Genomic DNA, 27,624 nt, shown 5'->3' on the forward strand with positions numbered 1-27,624 from the left:
ACAGGCCTCTGGGAGCAAATTAGCAGCCTTCCCAAACATCAGAGGAAAAACAAAAAGCAATAGTAAGCACTGACAGTGAAGAACAACTACACTTTGATGGGGAGACTTCTATCTCATTTTTGCATTTGTATTTATATTAAAAGAAACAAAGTTTGGGTTGGTTTGTTTTCATTTAAAATGATCATTTATCTGTTATGAATCCAAAATAACGTTTGAAATTTACAGGAAGTAAGTAAGGAGACAGACTGGGGGGCATTTGCCTCACAGAAAGTCTTTTTGTTTCTTTATTTTTCTTTATGTTTCTTATACACCAATATTTGCTTTAAGTGCGTCAACGATTGGTGACATGTCATTGACAATGATGAATTAATTACTTTTAATTGCTGTATCAATCCCTAGACTGAAATAGCTCATGTTCTTCTCATGTTCAAAACATTGAAAGATTAAACTATTAGCAGATGATTTGAGTAATTATAAAAGGCTCAAATATTATATTGAGGCTACATTATCTCAAATGACAACAAAAAACATTTTTAAACCTGATAAAAATTACCTAGTTCGAGCCTTCTTGAAAAAACAAAAAGTGCTAATATCAAACTTTCTCCTCATTTTCATTTTGGCTCCTTTATGGTTATCAGCACGCTTGCTTGCCCAGAGCTCAGGATCAGAGAAGGAGATGCTGCGCCATTGATGTTTGAGATCACAACACTGAGTACAACACTGAGTATGGGCTGGATAAGTTGGATCTGCCACAACCAATTTAGTGGTTGTGGGAGCTCTTAATTCATATTTATATTTGAGAGTTACAAAAAAGAATCACATCTAAACATGTAAAAAAAAAAAGCATTTTTCATCAGGCATGTCCTAAATACTGACATGCACTCCATACTTTGGGCGTAAAAGATGCTAAAAAGATGCAAACGTTGAAGATGTCAAGGCAGATGGATGTCTGTGGAACAAATGGCCACAAAAACACAACAACACAGTTTTTTAAATGCAAGTCTTTTGAATGGGAAAAGATCATTTGAAATAGTGACCTGACACTTTTCCAGAGTTTTTGTGAAGCAATACATTTTTGTTGCATTTTCTCAGTATAGGCGTAACTGACAGATAAAGTCATGGCATGGATATTTTGAGATCCAGAATTTGCCCTGAAACTGTAGCACAGTCCTAAACAGCACTTCTTACATCACATGTAATTCTAAGAAATACAGCAATGATTCCTTTCTGTTTATACTGTTTAGTTTTACTGTGAAGTACAAGAACCATAAATACATAATAATTAATTAATTTATTAAAATACACATATTTAAAAGCAGTCAAGTGCATCATTATTCTGAGGTGCAACTAAAAACCGAGCATTAACGGCTCTGCACCTATTTCATGGTTATTTCCATTATATGCTAACATACAATCAAACTATACCAAAGGTTACATTAACATAGTGTGAGTGAAATGCAGAGTTCCTGTGTGTTGTGATCCATAACAATTAAGTACATTCATATTAATTAGAGGAAACCTTATTCATGCTTCAAGAGTAAAATAATAAGAGCTGTAAAGACAGGCAGGGGACAACACTTGCACAGTCCTGCCCAGAATCACCATCCAAAGATGGGTCCCTCGATAGGTCTAGTCATCCGTGGGAGGCAAGTTTTTCATAAAGCACGGGTCACTCATAAGCTGGTCAAAGGTTCAGCCGTTTTAAAAACACCCACAGGGCAGGCCTGGCCTCAGTTAGAACCCCTAGGCACCAGTTGGCCTTTCTAAGTGGAAAGGCTGACTCCCTACAGCTTGCTGGAGATTTTGGGCAGTGACTCCACAGAATGCAATCACTCTAGGGATAATTACTTAGCAATTAATTCATGTTGTTACATATTATATAAGGACTTTCATTTGTTTTAAGCTCAAACAGTTATATGTTAGTACATGACAGTGTGCATGTGTCACATAATCTTTTTAGCCACCTGAATATTCTTGTGCTTAAAAATTCAAATGCATTTCAGGTGAATTCCTTAATCTCCCAAGTTTGATGTGGAAGAAGAGAATTGCTGTCAATGAAAAGTTCCACTGTATCCATTTCCGTATATAAATGGCTGTATTGAGCAGCTGCTGTGCACAATTTGAGCAATAGCATGTAACGATATTGCCTTTGCTTTCAAACTGGTTAATGCAGGGATGGAGCAGTAATGCCAGTAGTAGCACACAGATTAGATAAAAGCTCCTCTGAGGCTATGCTGCCAGGTCTGTTCTCTGTATGCAGGGTCAACATAAAAATGCTTCCACTTATACAGTGACCATTTACTTGCACTACTCATTGATTCACATTAGGAAACGGCTCCTCAACAGTGGGATGGTAAATAATTTAGGCAATCTGCTGTCACTAAGCCTAAGTGTGTATTGCACCAGTGAGACTAAATTATGATTGAAGATCTCGTTTACAGGAGAGATGGTAGAATTTAGTTACCTACTATAGAAATGGCTAGGGGGAAAAGCCTTGTAACAAATGACCCAAAAGAAAAGCAAACAAGTGATACAGGTTCACAGAGGATTAAAGAAAAAGTCCCCTTTTATGTTTGTTTTTGTTTCCTAAGAAGCAATTATTATAGCCAAATGTGCTCATTAGCAAAAGCTTGCTTTTTGAGTTCAAAATCGAGAGTTTCCAATAACAAAATAAACTGGACTATAAATGCACCGCCTGTGTGGGAAAATACAGGAAGTAAAATAGAAAGAACTGAAGAATAAAATCTTAAAAACCACACGATAAATGAACTACATGAGTTAAAATGATGCTTTTAAAGATCTATATGTTTTTGTATATAAGGACTAGAGGGAAAACTGTGGAGAAAGTGCATAATGTGTGGGGACAGTAATAGCTAAAATCATCAGACCAGCAATCCTTCACAGCAAAAATGTGTTTCCAATAATAAAAAATCTTTTAGAAAAGTTGTTTTTTGTGGGGGGCGGGGTTCCTTATCATTCTGATTTTTGCTCGAGAACAAGACAGATCGCAGAACGTGACAAAAGCTTTATTTACTAACCTGACAGGGTTACTAGTGAGAGACACTCGGAGGGATTCCAGGCAATTGAGCAGCTTTTCTTCTGTGATGCCAGAACGCAGTTCATGGACGTATTCTTGGGAAGAAAGGGTACACTCATGCTTACTGTTCCTCAGTCCACCCTGCAAACAAAATATCAGTAGGACAGTTATTAGAGATCAGCAGACCATAGTATAACTCAATTTCTGGAACAATATCTCCCTAAATACATAGAATCGAATGAAAAATTGCAGGTAAATAAACTGAAAAGAAGAATTTGTTAGTGTTAATCAAAAATCCCTTTTATCAGTTTGTTGTATGTAGTAGTATGAGTATGTGGGTCTTTTTTTTACTTTTTCACATTAAAATCTTTTTTCATCTTTTTATTACATGATAATTATAATAATAACATTTGGCTAGGACATCTATGTTTTAGAAGAAGGAGAAGCTGCACCAGCCACTTTCCCTTTCCTAGTCAGCCAAGACTCTAATGATGGACTGTACTGACAGAGAGCCAAAAACAGGCTGCACATGCTATCTGCAGCCACTCCTGCTTGAAGTAAATGGATTCTTGTGTTTAATCTCCACAGGGATCTGTTGCTACACTGATACTTACACAATGAGACTATTGGCATCTATTGGCAGCGATACACACATTTTCAGCACAACGGTGAAACACACTGACACTCACTTTACATTCACTGTCTAAGCACACAGTGGAGTTAACATTGCACTATATATTGGACTACAGCGATCAATGAAAAACTGGACTATAAATGAAAAAGCTCCATATGGAAACTGAAGAATACAACACTGCTTCTACTTGTAGTACACGTTCCGCAAACTAATTTAATTTACCAATTTCCGTTGTTCTGTTTTCATTGTTAATATGACCAAGGTACCATACAAAACACATAAGGAGACAATGCAGAAAAAGCATGTATGCCTAAACCAGACTCCGAGGCAAAATCATCTCCACTGTGTTCATCCCTGGATTGCTGGTTTCCTACAATGTGAGCTGTGCTAATAGCCAGTTTGGGAAGTAATAAGCTAGCTCATTTATCTAGAGAAAAGAGAAGCTTGCTGATCTCCTGCAATGCACAGTGAACATGAAAGAAGCACATTTTTTTGTTGCAAAAACCAGAGGCAGTCTAAGAACAGCAAGCTACCGCTGATTCTGAGCTTTCAGTGTAAACTGAGCTCACAGACTGATTGACCGAATAATGGCGTAAAATCTCTCATATGTATTAGATTCCGGAAAATGCTAAATCACATTCTGTAAATTACTAGAGTGATTCCTGCCAAAAGCAATTACATTTCATTACCAGAAGAAATGTAATCACACATCGTACCTTATATACTGTATCGGCTGTAGGAATATTAATGATGGAGCTACAAATTCCAGTTGAAAAAGAAAAGTTTTGGGGGGTTTTTTTGTTCAAATGCATGAACCATTCTTCTTTTGTAGTGTTAATCTCTTATTTTTCCTTCAAATTTCTAAAATGTTGACAGCCAGAGAAAAGCTACAATAGTAACTGTAAGAAGCAACTGATAAAACCAGATATATAGAAATGCAAAATATAATAGATTTTTATTTAATTTGGAGAAGAGAGACAGATACTCCAAACCCTCAACGAGGTGAAATGAGAAATACAAACCTTGAAATAGATTTCAAGGTTAAAGTCTGACAGTGATGTAAAACGGTTTCATAGAAATTACAGTCATAACAATTACACTTTCCTGGTAGTTAAGGTACTTCAAAGAACATATGTATTTTTAATCCTTGAGTGGTAGAGCTTATGTTTTTGAAATCAGTTCTCAAAGAAAAGTTCATATCATTCGTGTCTAACTCAATGAACCTTTAACTCAATAACTCAGTGTGCATCCGCGTGCGCGTGTTGTTAGACTTATAATTTAATGACTCTACTTTATTAAATTTGATATGCACAGAGTTCAAGTAATTAGCATTTTCAATCACAATGTAATAATCTTCCATTGTTTCACTAAAAATATTCAGAAGCCACAGTGTATCCCTAAAACGGTAGCTGATAAAGATGTCTTGAAAAGACAAAAAGCACTCTGAATTAATATCTTGATATGAATCAGTTAATTTAGACATGGTAACAAATATTATTTAGGGACAGCAGTTAGCTGTTTCTACTTTTACTCTTTTAAAAAGCTAAAAAATGAAAAATAACATTGCTTAAGAGAATGACAACAGATGGGGTCCTGACTTGTTCAAACAGGCACAGCAAGAACATACAAACTCTACTACAATTCACTTCAAATGCAGAACCTTCTGGCTGTGAGGCACCAGTCCAACCACTGTATCACCGAGCTGTGGTTGAGTGTCTGAGTACTTTTTTAATTCCAAATGTTACATTTAGGCTTTTATTTTAGATGAAATAACAATTGATCCATACCAGTTATGATGTTTATGTCTTGATCTCGACTCTATCTGAAAAGGAACTGGACCGATGAGCTACTAGACGTACTGTGTTTACTGGTACGCTTACTTTTCTGTTGAGCCTCAAAGATGTATTTTTCTCTATCAAGAAGATAAGAAAAAGACTGGATCTAGAGTATTCATTACTCAATATTGCCTGGACAAGGATCTTCCATAGTAAATGGACCTAAGTCATTAAAACTGCTGATTAAGATGGTGCATTACCATTAAGTGTCAGGTCCAATCATGCTAAGCATGCACAAGCAGCATATAAGCTATTTAAAAGCTACTTCTCCTCCCAAAAAAGTAGAAGAAAAATAATTAGATTTAGATTATGAGAATGAGCATTGTTGAGAGTTGGTGTAATATGCTGCTTATCCCCTGAAAAAGCCATTGTTGTTTGCTGCAGAATCACAGCAGTCAGATAACCAAAACTTTTGTTTCTGTACAGACGGATGGGGTTTTGAAAACACACTGCTGTCTGCAGCGATTCAGTTTTGATAACAACAAAAGCTAAAGCAGCTCAGTTGGGTAGACAGTGGAGAGGTCGTGTCAGAACTTTGCTCAATAAAGTTTGGAAAATAAAACCTGGTGAGTGTTAAAATCACATTAGTGCACTTCATCTAAATCTGAAGACCAAATACCTGCAAATTGGTACAAGCTTGATGTTGGTTGTTGTAGAGCTTGATGAAATGGAAAGGAATGAGCTGGCATTTACAAACTGCTTTTCTAGTCTTACTGATCATTGAAAGCATTAGGCCGCATTCACCTTTTCACGCATTTATACAGCACCCTTGTTTACGCCCTTAAGTTCTTTACCTTTCCTCCATAGGCAATTTGGAATAAACAAGCAATACAACTGACCAAAAAAAGTCTTTATACTGCAGGAGTTAGATGGAATACCCAGAGGATAGTAAGCAAGACCAGATTCAAATTCAGAGGCTTCCAGCTTCGCCATATCGTGGTTCAGTAACTGAACACTCAGCAGTTTTGATAAGAAACTCTTACAGACTTGAGAAAAAGTTTTGACAAATTCAGACTTTCACAGATAAAACCTGTGACATCCTTAAATACCTCCACTTTTGAGCAAAGTAATCAAAGCCAAAATAATATAAAAGTTTATTGAAACATAGCAGGAAAAACCACTGCATACTGTTAGAGGGGAAAAAAAATTAAAATGTAATGCTGCTTAAACTGGCGTTTTATTTTTGGATAAACTGATTAAGAGACACGATTTGCAGAAAAATACTTCCTCAGCATTGGGCAGCGAGAGGCAAGTGCATCACCCACTTTTTATTAATCTTCTTACCCCTCAATAGTTCCCAGCAAGCATACCGCTATATCCAGAAACACTAGAGCTCTGGTTTCACCACAGGCTCTGACCTCTGGAAACCAAAGACACTGACCATAAACTGTCTTTTTCATGACCCTAGCCCAAATCAATAGAATCCTTTGGGATAATATCAACATTACACTCCCATACTGGCAGCAGAGAAACAATCTGAGGAGCGGGAGGGGGGATTACCTGCTGACCACTGGGTAATAGAGTTTTCCCCCCATCAGGTTCTCAAAAAATGGTCAACAGTACAAAACTGTCAAAAACAGTCTGTACAGAAAGGAAGCAATGGAGGGATGGGAGATGGTGTGTGATGCAGCAGTAAGACATGAAAAGTCAAAGAAGCAGGGGGTATGAGGGTGATAAGAAAAACTAGGGAAGAGATACAAAAAGAGAGTACGGGGAGAAAGGGCAGGGCAGAAAGATAGAACACCTCTACAGTAGAGGACAGACACAGCCTTTTGACCACAGCCTAGAGCCTCATCTCCTGCCGCTTATTGAATCCCCTATTTGTCGATAACAGTATTTCCTGCCAAAGAAAATAGTGCTGGGAGCAATTACTTCACCGAGCCTGTCAATTTCATTTTGGGGGGTTAGGGGAGCATTGAGGCTCATTCCCTCCTCCTCTATCACCTCTGTCTACCTTTCTGTATGCCACGGGGAGTGACTGAGTGCAGCGCCTTCTATCGAGGGCAGGGCAGGGAGACAATGCCAAGGCGCCTGCACCTCCACATGTCATCTTCACCTGTAATGAGCTTATAACAAGCTGGCAGCTTCTTCAGTGCCCAGTGCTCGACACACTCAGGCAGACTGATAGATACATTATTCAGCTTCTTTGTCAGCTTACTGGAAAAACCACATAAGCAGTAACATGTCTCGCCTGGAAGTTAGTGCTAGGAGATAGCTTCCAGGCCAGACATGCTTCTGTCATTCAGTCTGCTGCGCTACCTCTCTCTATCTTTCTCACACATATGCACAAATGCACAACAGGGTTTTGTGTATGGCTCAGAATGGGCCTTTGGGGGTGACTGCATGCGGCAGTAAGCTTGATCATTCTGTACAAAGGCAATGCCTTTGCTACCTTATTTGACAAAAATGATGTCTTTTTCTGGTTTTTCTGATGATTTGATGAACTAAAATCTGTATTACGAAATTTCATAAAACATACCATCTACCAAAACAACTTGGGAGAAGTACACATGCTCTTACCTGACTGGAACAGCTGTTAGATAAAAGGACAATGATGGTACAATCACACAAAAACTTTAAGTTTTTGTGACTGTGACTAAACAGAAATTCCTGCAACTGACAAAATCGTGTTTGGAGACTTTTTCAAATACTTTCACTGTTTAGGAAAAAATCGACATACTTACAACATAAGTCTACCGTATCCTCTTTATTATTTCCTTTTAACAGCATTATCATCATTTTGTGAACTGATCTTTGGCCCTAATAACCAGGGGTTAGAGCATTCTGACACCCTTGATTAAGAAAGAATTACATCTGATAGCTACTTTAATACATAATAATATCAAGAAAGTTCATTTTTCATGTGCTACAGCCTAGAGATTCTGCCAGCTGGTGCCACAGAGATACTCACTCAACAAATCAGAAAGTAATGTCACCCCGTGGACGCACCTGCACATGTTAAACACATGCCTGCCATGCGTTCACGCGTGCAGATATCAATAAAGTTGCGGTCATGGTACTTTAGCATCTATCCAGTGCCACAGAAGGGAAGAACATAAATGGAGCTGCTTTTTTTTCTTTTTTTCTTTTTTTCTGAAGTGGCAGGTAATTTCAAATGTAGATTACTTTTCTACAGGCTGGCACACAATCTGTCTGCCAGATACTGTTACAGTTGGTGCGTTTGAAGACAAACGCTTAATGTGTGATAACCTCCTTGTCAGAAACAAAGAAAGATTCAAAAGATGCAAGAAGGAAGGACAGGAGAAGAAGATGATTAGTTTGAAATGTAAGGACTTTTCAAAAAGCAAAACTGGATCAAATAAGAATTTCAAGCGTGGATGCAATGTACAAAATGACCATAGATTTTTAATGATCACTACAAGATATATTCAGAAAGTAGCCTATGGATTTCATATTGTCAAATATCTTTGACAAAAACACTCAATGGCCATTCCCATCCAACCACACTCACCCTACTGACACATCATGATACAGCCATGACCACCAAACAACACAAGATGACGCAAATCAAAGGAATAAATAAAGAGAAACCCACAATAAACCAGGTAGTTAAAAAGAATAAAGTAAAGAAAGAATAAATAAATATAAATGTATCTCTAATTCCATTTAGCCATTTTGGACTGTTGAGGGTTTTGCATGACTAACTCTAGCTGAGGATGATTCTAGGTACAAAGCATCCAGCAAGATGTATAACCAGTGTTTCACTGAAAGGTCATGTGGTGGAAGCCACCTCTGAACCACCAGTGTTTTGGCAGCGGTTATGCCTGGCAATCATAATCTGCGTGTATTCGCTATTATTGAAAACCTGGAGTCATCTAATAGAAGATGTAATACTGAATCAACAGATCAAAAGGAAAATTAGTATTTGTCAGCACTGACAGAGTGTGCATTACTTTGCACCAACACTTCAGAACATTCCTACAAAGAGTGCTTTAAAGTTCCCACAGTAGCAGATAAGCAAAATGTACAATATGGGTGCGTGAGATTACATTTTAAAGAAATGCAGAATAACTAGATAGACTGAATACCTCTGTTACACATTAAGGCTATTCTGAAGTGGTCCAGGGCAGGCTGTGGTATTCATACCACATTTTTGGGATGTAATAAATCAAAACATAATAAAGCATATGGTCCCCACTCCCCCCCAAAAAATCAAGACATCAATTACAAAAAAACAAAGAAAGAAAGAGAGGGAAAAAAACAATTAGTGTTTCTTTATGTCTAATAAATGAAAATTACTAGCACATCCTACTGCTCTATGTAAAAATGATAAAATAATAAAGATAGAATCTGAGCAATTAGTGCATATGAAGCAGCACGACAGCTATGTTATAACTTAATTTCCTGTTCATTAGGGGTTGATAAATTAGTTGTATTAGTTATAGAGAAAAGATACCACAAAAATGGATACACAGTCTACCGACAGGTAGAAAAAGTGTCTCATGTCTCACCTTTTTTCTTATGATATAAACATGACCTATGAATAATGCTGATGACTCAACCGCCGAAGAAAATAAGGTCCGCACAAAACAATCGCAAAGTGACCAGTGTGAAAGATTCTGCACTTAATAAATGAGAAAATTCAACATTTAACACAATCTAAAGTTTGGCATGTGAGTGTGACAGCAGTCACAGTAAAGGTCAACAGGAACACGGATCAGTTGAGATGCTGGTTGGCTGGACAATGACTTTTCCCTAGCCCTACTTAAAGGACAGAGTTCTGGTGCCGACAGATAAGACATTTCATCTAGCCACCAGGGCGCAGGGCTCCCAGCACAGTGGGGGATTTCCCCCCAGACCATGTGGCCAAGTATTTCATCTCATCGTCCATCTACAATTCTGTCTTTTTTTACCTCTTCCCATATTTATTCTTTTCCCTTTCTATCTCACTCCATCCAAAGTCAGGTGTTTTTGAAACGTGGGTAAAAGCTACAAAGAAATATGTGTTTATCTGTACACACCAGGGGCTTTTCTCCTCTTTTATTTATTTTCATTCACCATCTTCTGCCTGTTGTGGTCAGAAAACAAAATCAGACAGCTTTATTCTCTTACGTCTGGGCAACTACAATCTGGTGATAACACGGACACAATTAGGCCTACAACATTCTTTCAATAATCAAGTCAATAGCTTTATATCTTTGTGTCCAGACAAGACAAGTTCACTACAAAACAGTAGCAGACTGGGAAGAAACACAAAAAACAAAAAGAAGAGAGAAATAATGCAGTATTGGGTCGGTTAAAAAACAGCACTGCAGAGTTTATTTATTAAACTCTGGTCTGTGGCCAAGGCATCGAGGTGTTTTTGCATTTCTGTGCTGATCACCACAGTCTAGAGGATGAGCCCACAAAGGCAGAAGCAACAATAACCCCACCCCCTCTTTTTTCCTTTAACACAAAAAATGCCCACAATAATTTGGGAAAGTAATTCAATTACTTATGGTTTGCTGCTTCTATATTTTTATGAGGTAGGGCTTGCTTATATCACAAATAATAAAATCATTTATCGAAAGCTCTATATGTGTGGTTTTTGTGGGGTTTTTTAAAAGAAATTTCTGGCAGGGTTTTGTTGCAGGGCAGTTTCTTTGAAGGTGCTGCTGCAACAACAATTATTAAGTTTCCATCCTGTAGCACTTATGTTGCAACCTTTCACCACATAAACTTTGCCAAAGTTAAACTAGAAGTCTTTTTTTAAGGCTAACCTATTTGTGAGACTTCCACCTTGACCTTTGCTATAGTAACAAGGGTGACTGCGTTCACCTTTTTTAAGTGGCTCACCTCCTTCCTTTGTCTTTCACACTTTTACCCTTAGCTTGACCCACACCAGACAGCTCGAGTTTTGGAGAAACCACACACAAGCACCGAGTATGTCGATCCTACTGGCTGTGCTCCTGATACGAACAAGGTGAGGGCAAAAAATAAGCGACGTCAGCAAACTCTCTGGGCTTTCATCTGAAGCTCAAATTTGACCTGCAATATGACAACTTTCATCTACAGTAACTGAAGCGAAATGTTGCCCAAAAATATTCTGTTGAGGAACGCTGGATTCCTAATCATCACTTGACACCAGGGGGCAAAGCAGTGATCATCAGTTAAACTCAAACCAAAGTGTACTACTGGCTAAATGAAAAGGAAAATCCAGAAACTACTCATTAAAAGTCTATGCAAATAATAGCAAGCGAGTGAACCACTGTAACCTTTTGAACTGTGGAAACTTGAAGATGAAATTTAAATGTCTGCATGTGAATAAGAAAAAAAAAATCAATGAAACACGATCAGGGGAAAAAAATCAAGAAGCACAGAGCAATCTTCATATTTAAAGCGAATAAATTACACACTTAAGAGCTCAATTAAAAAATATATCAATAAAGAAAAAAATACACACATTTACTTACATTTACTTACACTTTATACCTTGAACTACTGTCAAAAGAAGCCATTCAAACAGTTACACACAATTTATATATAATAATACAGTAGCGCCTACATTTATCACATTAATTTATGTTGTTACTCAGAGCTGTACCTCTCTCTTGCACACTCATGTAAATACATGCAATATAACCATACACCATTCTTTGTTCAGATATCATCAATTGAATATATGATGATGATTTTAAAGTTGTGAGTTTAATTTCTTTTAAACTAAAGCTCACACCAGTGTGGTCCTTACTGCCTGTGCAGTCTCCAAGTAAATAACTACAAATTGTGTAAATTGTAAAAATTGTGCTCTTTGTTAACTGTTTGAATTGGTGCAAGTAATTGTGAAGGCTGTAACAAAACTTTCCCCACTGGGGAATTTGTGGCAAGTTTATACAAATTCCTGTTTAGCACCCTCACAAATTCCTGCTTATGGCTACAGAAATGGGTATGGTTTTGGAGCGCCTACATGATCCTCTGTTTAAAGTCCTGGATCCTTAATGTCTGTAACTCCTTCGATCAGAACTTTGGCCTTGGCCTATTGATTTTCTGTAGCCGTACTGTAACAACTTTAACATCCCAATGCATATATATGCACAGCCATATGCATAGTGGGCGTTCGTTTCAAAAATGTACCCAAATTTTACTCAGTTAACTTCAGCTCTCTCTCTTTTTTAAACAGCACTGCTTTTTTAATTTTTAATTTTTTTATAATTAACTAAAGGCCACTGACGCCACAGTCAATTAATGCCTGACAAGTAGGACTGCTGGAAAGCTTGTAACACAAATTTTGAGCTTTTCTTGTATGTCTGTGTGTTCTTGTGTGTATGCGCACTTACATTAATATGGTTCTGCTCACACAATAGTGTGTGCATGCTTGAGAGCCCGTGTTTGCACACGTACGTTTGTTGGGTTATGTTTGTGTGTGGTGCAGAATATTCCCCTAAGCAGTTCTCCCTGTGCTTTGCAGGGCTCACGCCTGCACTGAATTTCAATGACACTTCTATGAAGATAGGAGCAGATGTCAGCCAGCTCACTGAAAGTCAGGTAGAAGAGAGTGAGAAAAGTAGAGGGAGTAAAATTGAATACATACTAGCCAGAGAGGGAAGTCTTAAGTTGCACATCTACTTGTAGCAGTGTACACGAAAGACGTAATTTCTTTTTACATGAAAAACAAGCAAAATAGAATAAACTCAGATATCAACTTGTTATTTTGTCTTTTCTACGTTATCTGGATGATACCTGTTTAAGTTTTCCCATTCCTTATTGTAATAAGGGAATTGTTTGATGGCTAAAGGAGCATTTGGCTTTGCAGGCTTCTTCCTTTTGCACAATGGCCTCATAGTACCACAACTGCCACAACTACCAGTCCAAAATATAATTAGATACACAATATTTGTATTTCATAAAATATAAAAATTCTAAATCTGTTTTTGAGTAATGTAAAAACTATTGGAAAAATCTGGAAAAACTGTGACTGGACCTAAACTTGCTAATAAACATTACAGCTAGTAGCTATAGCTTCTGCACAGTTTTACTTGAATTAGCAAAAAATGATGGGCTTGATCCATTTACATTCTCATTGCAATGCATTATATGTGCTTGTGTGCTTTTTTCCCTAATCCACCTAAGTTGTCCAGCTACTGAGCGAATGTTAACAAAAGGTGATGAAATGGATAAAAGACAACTGATGGACTGGGTTTTGTGAGTTGAAATTCCATCAATAAGATCATTACAGAGACTTATGGATTTTTTTCTCCATTAGCTCAAACTAAAAATAAGCCCTTGCAGTGACTCACCCACACTGCTTTCAAGATAATGTACTACACTCCAACCACTCACCAATCAATTCAAGGTCAGCAGGTGGCTCAATATTGTCCCAAAAGTTTCCCGAAAGCACAAAGACATGGGGTATTTTGCATGTAGATGAGGTGACAAAGTGGACAAATTTCCACAGTTACATAAAGTGTCAAATAATGACAGAAAAAAAAAACCTTGAAAGATGCAAGAAGCCTTCTTGCCATTTGTTTCCCACTCATGTGCTCCCACTGTTGTGGCGGATGGGGTTAACAACTGAGCAGTTAAGCAGCTAAAGTCACACAGGATCTAATTTAGGTTCTCACTGTTGTCTCTGCTGCATTGATTGCAATGTGAAGGCCTAATGAACTCTGTACTTTGTGCTCTTGTATCTAGCTCTGGGACCTCGGGTATGAAGCCAAGAGCTGCAACTACTGACTAAAAGTTTGGAAAAGGACTACAAAAAAAAAGTCTGAAGGAAGAGAAACAACGCTGACACTATTAATAAATGAGAAGGAGCACTGATGCTGGTTTCTAATGTGTGACCTGTTTTACACACCTCTGTCCTTTTTCGATGATCCTCTCCATAAGGGACTAATCTTGATAAATCATACATAGGACAAGCACAATATGGGGGCAAAAGGTCCACGTTAGTCTAATATTCATCTTTTCTCCAATGCTTTCCGAAGAGATTCAGCTGAATAACAACCCCAGTTCTAAGAATAAACAACACTTCAATTACCTTTTGTTGACTTCAAAAGTTGCAAGAGATTATGTGTGTAGACACAACGTGAGGCAACAGATCATCAGCAAAACATTCATCCGGAGAGAGAAGTGGGTTTAAGGTGTCTAGCCATTATGAGGATGCATGACTAAGCCTGAAAGCTAATAGAGCGCTACAAAGCAAGCAATAAGAACCAGATAAGCCACAGAGCATTGTTTTACCTCATATGATTTGGACCTGAGAAGTTCATATAGAGCTTAAAGAATGATAATAAATATTTCTAATACACTCGGGCATGTATGCTGACTCACAAAGGGTCACTCTATAATCCAGCAATAGTACACACACTCACACACACATAGGGAAAACAGACCAGAGACTGTGGAATGCTGTATTACTGTTGGTGAGGTATGTGTAACAGTGCAGACTGCCTGTTTCCAGCTTAGTTTCTCTCATGTTAGTGAGTGTAGTTTTGCTTTGGCCTTTTACCGCCTGCTGTTGGCCTTTTGCTACGCTGCCTTTGTCACTGTGTGAAATTAATCAAGCTCTGCCGGCTTGGCCTTAGCCCTTCGCTTCTACTACTGATGGGTGCCAGACTGGTGATCCAAACCTCTGGATCACTCAAAGTTCACAGTCTTGTGTTTTACTGGTACTATAGACTTGCCCACCTTCACCTACACAGCTTGTGTGAAACAAAACAAAAAGTTTACACAATAAAATCCTAATTGTATATACAAAGTGCCTCCATCTCACTTCCTAACTCTGGACATAAGGATGTACTATGTTTTGTGCAGCTTGTACTAAGTAAAGGTTGATGGGTCTATCTTGATTAACTTAACACCTGCATACCCGTGCGTAATCCCTGCTACTGAAATATTCTGCATTCTTATCAGCAAAGCACACAAAACCCACAAACCATCATTTTCTACTCATTTCTCCAACCTGAGAACAAACTTTCAAGAATGTGCAATAAATAAAAGAGAGGGAGAAAATAGGCAGAATGAATGGGACAAAAAACTGGGCACAGGTAAAAATGATTTGGCAGGGACATTAATGATGTCCAATCCCTACACAGGTTCAGCGGGCAGATTATGATGGAGGGGACAAGCATGATTTATGACAATGACAGTCCTAGGAGAATGGAGATGGGCCTTGCCAGAAGCAGAGTGCGAGGTATGCAAGTGTGTTTGTATTTGTGTTAATGTTTGTGTTTGCAGTACTGACCCTAAACTTGGACGGATTTTAAATGGGAACAGACTGAGCTCTGACCAGGTAAACACAGGAATGTACACAGCAAAAAAAAACAAGCAAAAAAAAAAAAAAAAAAACCACCAAAAATAACACATGCACTCAAACTGACAAAGCAAGAAAAAAGCTCGGCATTTTCCAAACCTCGAAGCAGTGGGTTGGGTACATCGGATTCAGCTTTGATCTCCCTCTCATGTCTGCATTGGGGTTGTATCATCTCTAATAACCACAGATACATTTCCTCTCCCCTTCCCTGTTAGCTAGATAAATAGGATTTCAAATTGTCTGGTGCTACCCCATCAGAAGAAAAACATGATCTATGAAATATCTTCCCATGAAAAACCCATACTGAGAGATTATCTTCTCATCACACAGACAGCACAGCTAACAGATAAGGGTGAGAGAGAGGATCTGTACTGAAAGTGGAACACAACAACTATGTGTGAAGAAGGTGAATGTGAATGTGTGTGTGTGTGTGTGTGCTCAGCGTTGGGTCTTTGAATTGATGTTTGTGTGCATGTAAATAGAAAATATATCAAAATAAATTTGCAGAGAAAGCAAAAGCAATGCAGTTCCACTCTGATTTCCTCCACTTACGTCCCAAACCTAGCCCCCTCCCACGGTAATCAAGTAAGACTGGAAACTTTGCAAATTTACATTGAAGACTCAGGAAACAAAAACTACTTCTTCTGATATCCACGCTATTACTTTGTCTCCATTGAGAGTCTGCAGCCCATTCAATAGCAGTAGAAACACCTATTCATCAAAGCATCTGTGTTCAGGTCCTGCCTAATAACAGATGGAGAGATCTTTAACAGCCCATAAATGAAGGCTCTAAACTCGAGAGAAAGCACTTGCATCAGCAGAGTAACAGCTAAACGAACTCTCTCCTAGGCTGGGCTTGACTACTCCAACAAAGCAAGATTAATTTGCCTGTTGAATTGAGGCTGATGTCCCAAGCATGGCATGCTGCCTAGCTGATGGTGAGGTGCAATGGTGTCTCCCATGCGCCAAGAACATTGGTTAAATGTCAACACTGCAACACTACATTCAAAAAGCAGAAAGTGGATTCCAAAGCTTTAGTTAGAGGGGAGCGTGCATGTCTTTATCTGGCAGCAAATATATGGTCTCGATATACAAATCAGACATTTAATCAAAATGATATCTGCATCCACTGCTAACTTATCATCTATGGTAAACACAAATCAATTAGCAAATGATTTATTACAGAGATATTAAAAAGAAATCCCTGAACCACATCGGTGCTACCGTAAATAATGAATCAAAAATATCATTCAGCACATCAGTGAACACAAACTTTAACCTTGGTTCAATTATTAAAAAACGTCACCTGTCCAAAAAGGAAAGAAAAATATACCCAGTAAGACTCTGTTATGAGGCAAGAGAATGGGTAACAGCCTTGTCATATGCACACAGTATTTCTGTCTTGGTCAGTGCATGTGTTGGACATGTGTCTGCAAGGTGAACTCGAGATACATTGAAGACACTGTAGCTCCTCAAGCAGAGACCACTACAGTGCTGCCTTCCTTTTTTGGCCTGTTTTTCCCCCATGTCTGACAGGTGTGACCTTTCGGCTGTGCTGGTAGCAGCCACTTTCGTCCCCAGATAGAAGGCCTGGATTAGTCACTACCTCTCAGGATTGTGGCACCTTGCACAAATGCGCATGTGAGGCCCAAGCTCTCCAGCATGGCCGAAGGGCCGGCTATGAAAAATAGAACACCTAATGCCTGGAGATAGAGACATTCATCAAAGACCAGTGCCCCTGCCTCTCTGCTTTGTGTGCTGCCTTCCCTGCCTATTCTCTATTCAGTACTGAGATGCAGAAACAACTCACTTACTGCAGAGTCATAAAAGAAAGATGGAGAGTTTTATTATTATTGCTGTAAGAATGTAATATTATTTCTAGACCTATTCCCTCAAAAGAGACCCTTGCTTTTTTTTTTTTCTACAGCCATTCACAAGTGATCTCTTGTGTTAAGAAGGAAATGAAGATATCAGAGTCTCATAAGAATAGACATCAACAGATGGGTGCATATGGAACTTCTTCACTACTCGATTCAGCACAGCGGGTCGCCTCCATTGGCCACCTTTTGAATGACAATTGAAAGAAGACCACTGAGAATATCAGGATGCCAAAAATATCCTGGGAAATGATAGCCATGCCGACTAATATCAAGCAGTGAGACCAGTTAACCTTTGCAGTGAACTGCTAAACCCTGGGGTATAGCCTGGTAATGACATCTCTTCCTCCGTGCCTTCGTTCCATCTCTGCATTCCTCCCTGTTGATCCTGGCAGGTCACAGAGGAGTACTATAGTTAAAGATGCTGCCCAGGGTTTGTTCATGCTGAAATATAACGGAACACACGGAGAGACCGCTTTCTCTTAGTTTATTCAAATTCCACTCTACCAACAAGGGGTTAGCAAGACACTGGGAGGTGGGGGAGGCTACTGAAAATATCAAAGTCTAAAGGTTCTGTACCAGGAGACGTTAGCTGTGCCTGGAAGACATGGTAATGCGAGCGAACCTATGGAGAAGAAAATGTAGACGGCTCAGAAATACTGAGTTCAAACATGAAGATCAGGATCAGGACGATATGCATGCCAAACACATGCAGTATACATATTCCTTCCAAATTTATCCAGTTCAGATCTCTGAATTGCTACTGCAACTTCCATTTGAGCTTTGCTTTTCTTATGCAATAGGAAAACTATGTTGAAAAAGCTATGGCACCAAAGATCGGCTTCCTCCAGTGGGTGAAGGTGATTTTTCACATAAGGACTGCATGTAACAAACACGGCAGACTGTGCCAAAGGCTATCCAGTAGGATTTCAGATACACACACACCATATTTCTCAGTAACACCACAGCTCCAGGTGCCTCACGGGGCCACAGCCTTCCTTCATCCCTTCATCTATCCCCCTGTACCCTTCTCTCTCTGATCGTCATCTTTTCTCTCTCAAAACCTTAGCTTTAGACCGACCTTCATTGGGAAAGCTCCTGCTGTCATACATAGGTCTTCGAAGAGCAATAGGAAAAGGAAAGAAAAAATCAAAATGAGGCAATACTCACAACAGTTCAGCAATGTAGCAAATCAAACTTAAACCGCCCCTTCCATTGTTGTATACAGTAAATGACCTATGAAGAGGAACTGAGCAAGTGTGTAAGTACCATTTCACTAATAAGAGCACACTGCAGTGCTGTTTCATGTACCATAATGTGTCTGTTTGCTCAAGTGACTGAACATTGCATCAGGCATGCAGATTGTGTTTGTGCATGCGCCTTTGTGTGTGCCTGTGTGTGTTCTCTGCCAATGCCAAGGGCCTCTCAAACGTGGGGGGTAAAGCGCTCTTTAAGAATGGGATTTAGTAACGCACAGGCAGCTCTAGCATGGCAGCTTCAAAGCGGAGGCAGGCAGAAATTCCTTCCGCACACGTGCGTTTCCGTGCATGTGCGCACATGTGCGTGTGTGATGTATATTTTTTTTTTCATGGATAAACCTATTGCCATTCCAAAGACAGTTCATCTAAAAAGCTTTATATGGTAGTACCGCCACACACAGCACCATCAAGAAAAAAAACGTGCTTGAATGATTTCAAGTATTACATGCTGTATGTTATACGAGCGAACCAGGCAACGGAGCATGAGAAGAGGAACAAAAAGGGTGAGGTATGGTGGATGGCAACATAAGGAGACTTCAGTGAAAGTAAAAGGGTTTCATTTTCAGTTCTAGTGAACTGGGATTTTCTACAATAAGGCAACAAGGTGCAGGTGCTTGGCTATGATAGAAATTATACTGTAATCTTGATTATTTAACACAATGATCTATTAACTTAGCAAAAAAAGAGCTACTTAAATTTAAGGCATAATTTTCTTTTTTTTCTAAGGGAATTTTTCTGCCTTTAAATGTAACGGAAATTATTTTATTTATTTAATTTGTGATCACACAGAAAAAAACAATACTGGCCAACATTTTATCAGTTATTACAGCTTGTCAGCAGCAGTAGCATTGTAGCAAAATACTGCTGACATAGTGTTATGTACAGTGACAAATTAAGAGACAGTCTAGGTAGTGTTTTCAATGGAAATTTTGAGTGAAAGTTATGGATGTGCATGAGTACTTGACTAGGTAGTGGAGGAAGCAGTTTTATGCAGTACAGGAATAAGGCCCTGACCAGCAGGTGATATTAACCATAAAGCCTATCTCAATAGATCCGACACCACGGCAGGATGTTTGTAAATACCGAGACCCGGGGGCCAGCAGATTTGCATGCCTCATGGACCTACACGGCAGGTATGAGGAAAGTGACAGAGAGCCGAGGCTGATTGCCAAGAGCCACGTGCTGCTGCAAGTGGGTGAGACATTCTAAGAGCAAACTAGAGACAAAGGCAACCGTTAATAACCCTCCCACAGAGTCGCAGATGGAAAACTTCAGAGTTTTACTTCCTCTAGATATATGTTGTTGACCTAAGGCTCTCTTTTTTTGTTCAATTTTTTCACATTAACACTAAACAGTAAGTGAGTTTGATCTTTTAAGCAGGGGTGAAGGTGCACTTCTGCAAAAGAAAGGGGTGTGCTTGAGTTACAACACAACAAAAAAAAGAAAAAGAAAAAACAAGCTTTGTAACGACAGTAACTGTGAATAAAGTAATCGTCTCGAGTTTGTTATCTACCGAGTCCTCCAGTGGAATCTTACACTAGACAACGATGTGAAAGTGTGCTTTTCCAGAAATGATGATCCTGTGTAATATCCTGTGTAATATTGTAAAGATATAACAGGTCTAAAAGATTTTACCAGCTGATATTCGCAAGTACACACAGATAAATGAACAGCTGAGCTATATTTGCATGTGCAGTACTCACCTCAAGATCTATATTTAACCCAAAACAGTGAAATTCTAGTTTTTTTCTTATTGTTTTGTCTGTGTGTGCTTGGATTTAGTTGACTATACAAGGACGCCAAGGTAGTCATCTTATCCAGTGGTGTCACTTGTGATACACATGCAGCATGATTTCAACACCATTCCAGATGAGTAGCACGAGTTCCTGGTATCTGACTTCGAATCATGTCAGTGTGTAATAGAACATGAACATATTACTTGCCCGAGAATCACTCACTGATTCATTTCATTCCATTTGGTTTAGCTGACCGTAACTCTGTCTGGTCCCACTACCCCTGCCAGCCACTACAGACTGATATGCCTCCTCCAAGGGAATGATGAGTAGGCAAAGATTGCTCAAACTTCTGCTCAGTGGGCTACTCTCTGCCAGCCAGTCAGTCAGACAGGCAGCCAAGTTAAAAGATTTATAATTTGATCTGAAAATTAGTTATCTAAATTTGCCTGGTGACAGAGACAGGATTTTATGATTTTTCCATACACACAGCTTTCTGGGCCGCCAGAAGAGTGACAAGGATAGAATTGAAATGAAGGAGTCTGCCAAAAAGCTAACTATAAAATTCCATCAGCCAAAGAACTCTACTCCTCTGGGCCCTTGCCCAATGGGCAACAGGAGACAGGGAGAGGAAAAGATATTCAGAAAGAGAGAGAGAGCTATGAAGAGGAAACAGATGGGAAACGGAAGAGGATTTACGATGGGTGACGGTCCCCTTTTAACCCCAATATTTGCTAAGAGGAAAAAGGATGGTGAAATTACATTACAGGGTCCGCGATCAATACCCACAAATATTAAATTGCCCCTGAGTCCTTCTGCCTATACACATGACTTTATGTGGAGCAACACCATTTAGAGCTAACATTAGCTGGTGTAGCGATGACGTTCCTGACGCAATCATCGGCTACGGAGCGTCGAGGCCTGCCTCGAGTTCATCTTTCATGGGTCACTTGCAAGATACTATAAAACCAAAGCGCAGAGTCAATATTAATGAGAGAAGACATATTCCAAGTGGAGCTGGTGACAGCAAGTGTATCGGCAGCCTTTTCCACCTTTATCTGCCTATCAGTGGGTGAACAAGGCCATGTTTGAGATTAGGTTTCAAGAGAAATGTGGTGAGTGAGTATGACTTGCCTGTCACTGCATCTACAAACACCTCAGAGAGTTGTCACAATAATGGAATTTTTGTTTGGAGGAATGTTAGGAGCGGTGGGAACAGGGCAGACAGATAAACAAGAATATGGGTTCAGTTGTCATTGCTGCTGTAAACAGGGACACAAGATTATCAAATGTTTTCATCAGTGAAAACATGAGTACTATAATTTGAGTACTATTCGTGTTGATATCATGATATGTGGGTTTATCAAGAAACCCTTAATGTGACGTTTCACTACTCTGCTCTGTTACAGACAGTCAGTAGGGGTAACGTGTGACACAAAAAGTTGTTTCTTCTTCTTTTTTTTCTTTTTTTTCTATGAATGATCAGGCATGCCATGCCAGAAAGGTTTTATTTGCAGGTAAACCACAGTTAGTTTGTCCCCTATTAGTAAAATATGATTTCCCTAGTAAAAATAATTTTGGGTCTCCAAAATATTGACGATGTTTTTAAAGCAATTGAATTTTTCTGAGTCTTCACCACTGATCATGCATAAAATTAGGCTATTATGATGTATGATTCGTGCATGTGGGTGATTTATCACAAATTTGCTACAATAAAAATACCAGCATGCATTCTACTCTTTCCCAGCTTCATTTCCATCTTTGTTAAAAATAAAATAAAAATAGTTAACTAATGTATTAACCATAGCATTCAAAAGATAAAGATGTACTTATTTTCGCACAGGAGGACAGATTAGTACAGTTTATTACTATTATTACTGAAATAAACAGCCTCTCTTCTCACTTCTCTCCACATGTGGTACAAGAGGCACAGCAAGTAACAGCAACTACTTTTATGTATTTACTTGTTAATATTCAAATTCTTATTAGAAGAAATAATGATATATACAAGCTAACTTGATGTTTTATAATGTTGCATCTGTTCTTTCTGACCACAAAAAAAAGTTGAACTAGTGGGTTCCACGAAAGCAGCAATATTGTTTGCACATGCCAGTACGTGTAGGCAGGAAATGTCAGGTCAAAGAATACTGATTTTTGAAATATATATTGACTAGACATCAATTAGAGTGACTGAAGGAATGCAGAAATTGCATTGTGTCTTTGTGTTGAGACAACATCTTAGTTCCTGTGTGCAGCAAACTGCACATGAATATTAAAATTATCAGTAACCAGATAAGGAGACTAAGTTATGACTTCATTTTAAGAAAATAAAAATGTCTTTCTAATGCTCAAATTTCTCTGAAAATGCAAACCCAATACGTAGAGAAATTTCGTTTTTTAAACTTGGGATCCTCAAATAAAAGCATAACAAACTTTGCAAGCATAGAAAATTTTTAACTTCCATAAACATTTGTCTCTAAAAAAACAGTAGCTTTCGTTCAGATTTTCAAGTTACTTAATGGAATATTTCTCCTAACACACGGAAGTGCAGGACTTGAATGATTAACATGCAAAAAGGTGCATTCAACTTGCCATGCACCAGTGACGGCAATAATGTCCCACTGTGGATGCAAAATCCCTGGGGTTTAATCGCCTAAATACAAAGAGTGAAAAGGAAGAGAGCATCCTCATTCTGAGCAGGAGTAACATTAGCTCAGTCAGGCTAAGACAAGCATCACATTCATGGACCAACAATGGAACCAAGCGCTGTGGTAAATTGGCCTGTATAAGCCCCATAAACCATTCCAGATAATGCGCAACTGGTTAGTGGGCAGACATAATGAGGTTTATCGCATTGTAAATGCACACAATTGGCCCTGTTTGGTAAAATACAACAAATGCACACGGGCACTGAGGTGTGAAGCTCTTTAAGAGTTTCTAAGAATTATGGGAGCGGTGAGTTCGATGTGTGCTTTAGCTAAAAAGCTATCATTATCCAACAAGCAAGAGGATTTAAAAAGCTGAAGTAATTTATCATCAAGTGCATACCTCAATCAAAAGTTGAGGACCCTTTCATCCTGTCTCCATTCTTTGTGTTTTCAAATCTACAACATTTGGCATTTTTAATGAAAACTTCCTGAATCCCCAGGATCTGTGAGAGCGCTCCTCGATTTCCCCTGGTAAGGGCTCACTGGCGGCATGAGTGTAGTGAATGCTGCCTCCCAAGTGGGACCCGGAGAATGCACCTGGACTCCGTAATGGAGACACCCACGTCGGAACAATTAAGTAATTGACAACCATCCTATGGGGATTTTTCAGCTTAGGTTCTGTTTGAATGAGGTGACAATAATAAGCAGAGGAAAAAAACAATACAGCGGCACATAAACAAGAGTGTGAATATTAATGTTGCAAGATCTCTGCCCTGGCAACACTATCAGAAACATCCAGGCCAATTAATTAGAGTACGGGACTTGACCTTCAAGGTGCATCCACTACAGTTGTTTGTTCACAGGAAACAAGGACAGATTTGCTCATTTGAGATTAAAGGAACACAGGGCAGAATTAATGGCTGTTTAATTCTGGATGCACTTATTTATTGACGGCCAAACGGCAAAATAACCCATACGACAAGCATAATCACAAATAGTGAAATATTTTGACAGTAATTTTGACAGTAAAGCAATAAATACCCAACTCACTTCAAAGTGAGGCTTTTCTGATATATTACAAATTCCATGTGTGAAATTTGCCGTTTAACATAATAATTGCAGGATCAACTCGGGATAACAAAACATGAAAATAAGAATGTAGTCGTATTTCTTTAGCAACGTGGAAATGGAATGGTTTTGGAAAGCCAAACGTCAAACAGACCACCCCGCTGTGTGAAGTTTGTAAGAACTTAAATTGAAAACGGCAACACCACAAATCCATTCACTCTGACATTCAGATCCGAGCTATTGTGCCAATTCCAAAACCCACAGTTAAAAAAAACCCACTGACATTAGCTGCCTCGCTTTCCTGTGACACATCGTATAACAAGACAACTCACCAGTGGAAGGAAAACAGAAGCATATCTGGAGAGACATCACACCCAAAACTTGCTGCTACTTTGTTACTCTTGCACCCCTACCAGTTTGTTTTTTCCTCTCTACAATGTACAATATAATGTAATAAAGAAAACTATTTTTGAATCTCTTGGCACCTCTCACTGAATATCCAGGGTGTGATGGAGCTGGAACTTCATGGCACCTTTAGCTGGATGAGCAGTTAAGGAATTGCATAATTCTGAATCATGTTTTGCATTTATGTATATAATTAAAGACTTGCTACTATATGGGTACAGACCTTACTCATCATGTCACACTCAGTTACTGCAGTAGTATAATGGCAACTGGTATAGTTGGTATGATTGAACTGGTCACATTGGGAATAATTATTACAAAATAATTTATTACGATCAGGAAATTGTAATATAGGACATTCATAATAAGTTGGTGCAAAAACAGGAAACTGACAAAAACCTCATCAAAATATTTATTTTCTTTGTTCATCCATTTTCTTCTGCTTATCCAGTTTGGGAGGGGGGCTGGAGCACATCCCAGCTCTCACAGGGCAAGGAACGGGCTGCACCCTGGACAGATCACTAGTCTGTCGTATGGCTACGACAGAGGAATCACATTCACACCTACAGGCAATTTAGAATTCCCAATTAACCCAACAAACACACGTTTGGACTGAAAGCCAGAGTACTTGGAGAGAACCTGCACAAGCACAAGAAGAACATGCAAACTCCAAAAGGAAAAGGTCTCAGGCTAAATTTGAAGCCAGGACCTTCTTGCCGTGAGGGAACATTGCTAACCAACACACCACCATCCTGCCCTCTGTGTGCCTTTAAACCAAAATTAAATAAAACATTAGCTGGCTATGCTGATTCAGAGCTACCTTCAGCTTAACATAACCAAACACCAAATCAACCACCCTTGGTTTTAAAGGTTTGGACTAAAGTTATTAAGGTGCCGAAGAGGAACACCAGTTTTGTATTTAAATCTGGTCAATCTGGACATGAAGGATCAAGCCGGTTAAGTTTAAAATGAATGTTTTCACGCATCTTGATTAACCTTGACAGAACTTTAAAACTCATTTTGTAAGCCATTGATTTTTATGCCAGCATGGAGTTAAAATGAAACCTTCAAATGTCTGCACATTAATAAGAGGGATCAATCAGTTTCATCGCGCATGCTCGCCTATACTGGATATTTGAACAAATTGATGGACACTGAAAAGTAAATCAATACTTCCCAACATGTGAAAAGAATAATGCAGTAGATTCCAGCTTTGAATCATTACTATAACAAGCACATTCACTGTCTTCACTCAACACCATGAAGGGAAAACTGTTCCAGAATCGTTCTGGCTTGAATTTTCTTTCTGCTGCACTCTCTGTCTCCATATGTGACTACTATACATGTGTCTTCACATGTGCAAACCCATTTATTCGTGTTTGCACTTGCACAGATTTCAGTGTGCAAGCGTGGTTATGTGCAGTGTACACAATTGAAACGATGACAGGTGGTGGGAGGGTAGTAGATCTTTTGAGACTTGTCACAGTGTTCCGGTTTATGAGCCAATGACAGGAGACACACACCCATCCACATCAAAGTTTATTACAGTTCATCACCTCCCCACCTGCGGTGTAATGACATTTAGCCAATCCTATAAAAATCCCAGGAAACCTGTGGGTATAAATCAATGCCTTTCCACCTTTCCAGCTGCTGCTCACATCCATTATTAAAGCTTCCGCATCATATTCGATAGCGAGCGCTCTTATGACAAGCATGTGTACAAGTATGTATTTATGCTTCTCTTCCCCCAAATTTGCCTTGGCAGAACAAATGAATAGACATTAACAGACAGAAGCAGCGCACATATACACATACAAACACACACAAGCGACATGCCATACTGTAGCAACCGGGATCCTCACATCCCCAGCTCTGTGGAGAAAAGGATCAGTGTGTATCTCTGCTGACAAGCAGTTTACATAAAATCCCATTCGTTTCATCTAGGAAACCCTGGTAAGTGTATGGTCTGTTGCAACTGGGTATAGGAGTCTACCAGCTCCACCTGTCTGGGACTGGAGCTTATTTTTCGATTTTTTTTAGAGGTTCTCAACAACTGTCAGTTGTATATTTCCCTTGCTCTCACACACATCTAAATAGAGTTCACAATTTGGTGTAATGACAGAGGCCAGTTTGTTTCTGTGCTTTTGAGCGTGTGCACCCTTGCCTGTGTACCCATGTGTGCGTTGCTTGTGTATGGATATTATATGAAATTAAGATTTAGGTGTGTGCTTCTTAATGCAGTGAGTGACTACCCTCTGCAGGCAAGCAGGGTGAACATCAAGCTGGCAGAGAAACAGGAACACAGTAACAGGAGAATAATGTTTAGATGAAATGAGGACACTACAGTGGAGATTTAAATGCTACTGTACAATCAAAGAAAAAAAAACTTGCACAAATGATTGTTCTCTGTTTATTTTTGATAAATTAACTGCATTTACTGCTATGCTTGATGGCTGCTTGTATTACTTTTCAAAGTGCACATTTTTAGACCCATTTGCCACTGATGAGCTCTGTGCTGCTATTTTAATACTTACTGAAAACCATTATTTATAATGAGTCATCACGGAAGACAAGTACATTATCAAAGTGGAAATATCTTTTCATTGTAGCTATTTTGTACACATTTATGTTGTTAAAGGGAAAATTGTTTTCCTGTGACGATATGTGTCTCATTTTTTATATTCTGCACATTTCGATGCTAATGTTAGCATCTTCAAAACACTGAAAATTACATCTTTTATCACAATCACTTTCAAACAAATGAATGGAAAGTGACACAGCTTAAATGGCAGTTATGCTGTTTATGATAACAAAATTTTTTAAAAAGGACCTAATCGAGAGATCTGACAAAGTTCAGTCTTCATTTATTTGGCAGC

At 38.9% G+C, this 27,624-nt stretch overlaps 1 protein-coding gene across 5 annotated transcripts in view; it reads right to left on the reverse strand.

Moving 5' to 3' along the window:
- Positions 1-27,624, reverse strand: part of diaph2 (diaphanous-related formin 2) — a 346,148-nt gene that overhangs the window by 251,299 nt on the left and 67,225 nt on the right. For all 5 annotated transcript variants that reach the window (XM_039620259.1, XM_039620258.1, XM_039620260.1 and 2 more), the window contains one exon: positions 3,039-3,178. In XM_039620259.1, the coding sequence (XP_039476193.1) occupies positions 3,039-3,178 (140 nt within the window). The remainder of the gene's footprint in view (positions 1-3,038; positions 3,179-27,624) is intronic.

The sequence above is a fragment of the Oreochromis aureus genome, linkage group 2, assembly GCF_013358895.1.
Source record: "Oreochromis aureus strain Israel breed Guangdong linkage group 2, ZZ_aureus, whole genome shotgun sequence".
NCBI lineage: Eukaryota > Metazoa > Chordata > Actinopteri > Cichliformes > Cichlidae > Oreochromis > Oreochromis aureus.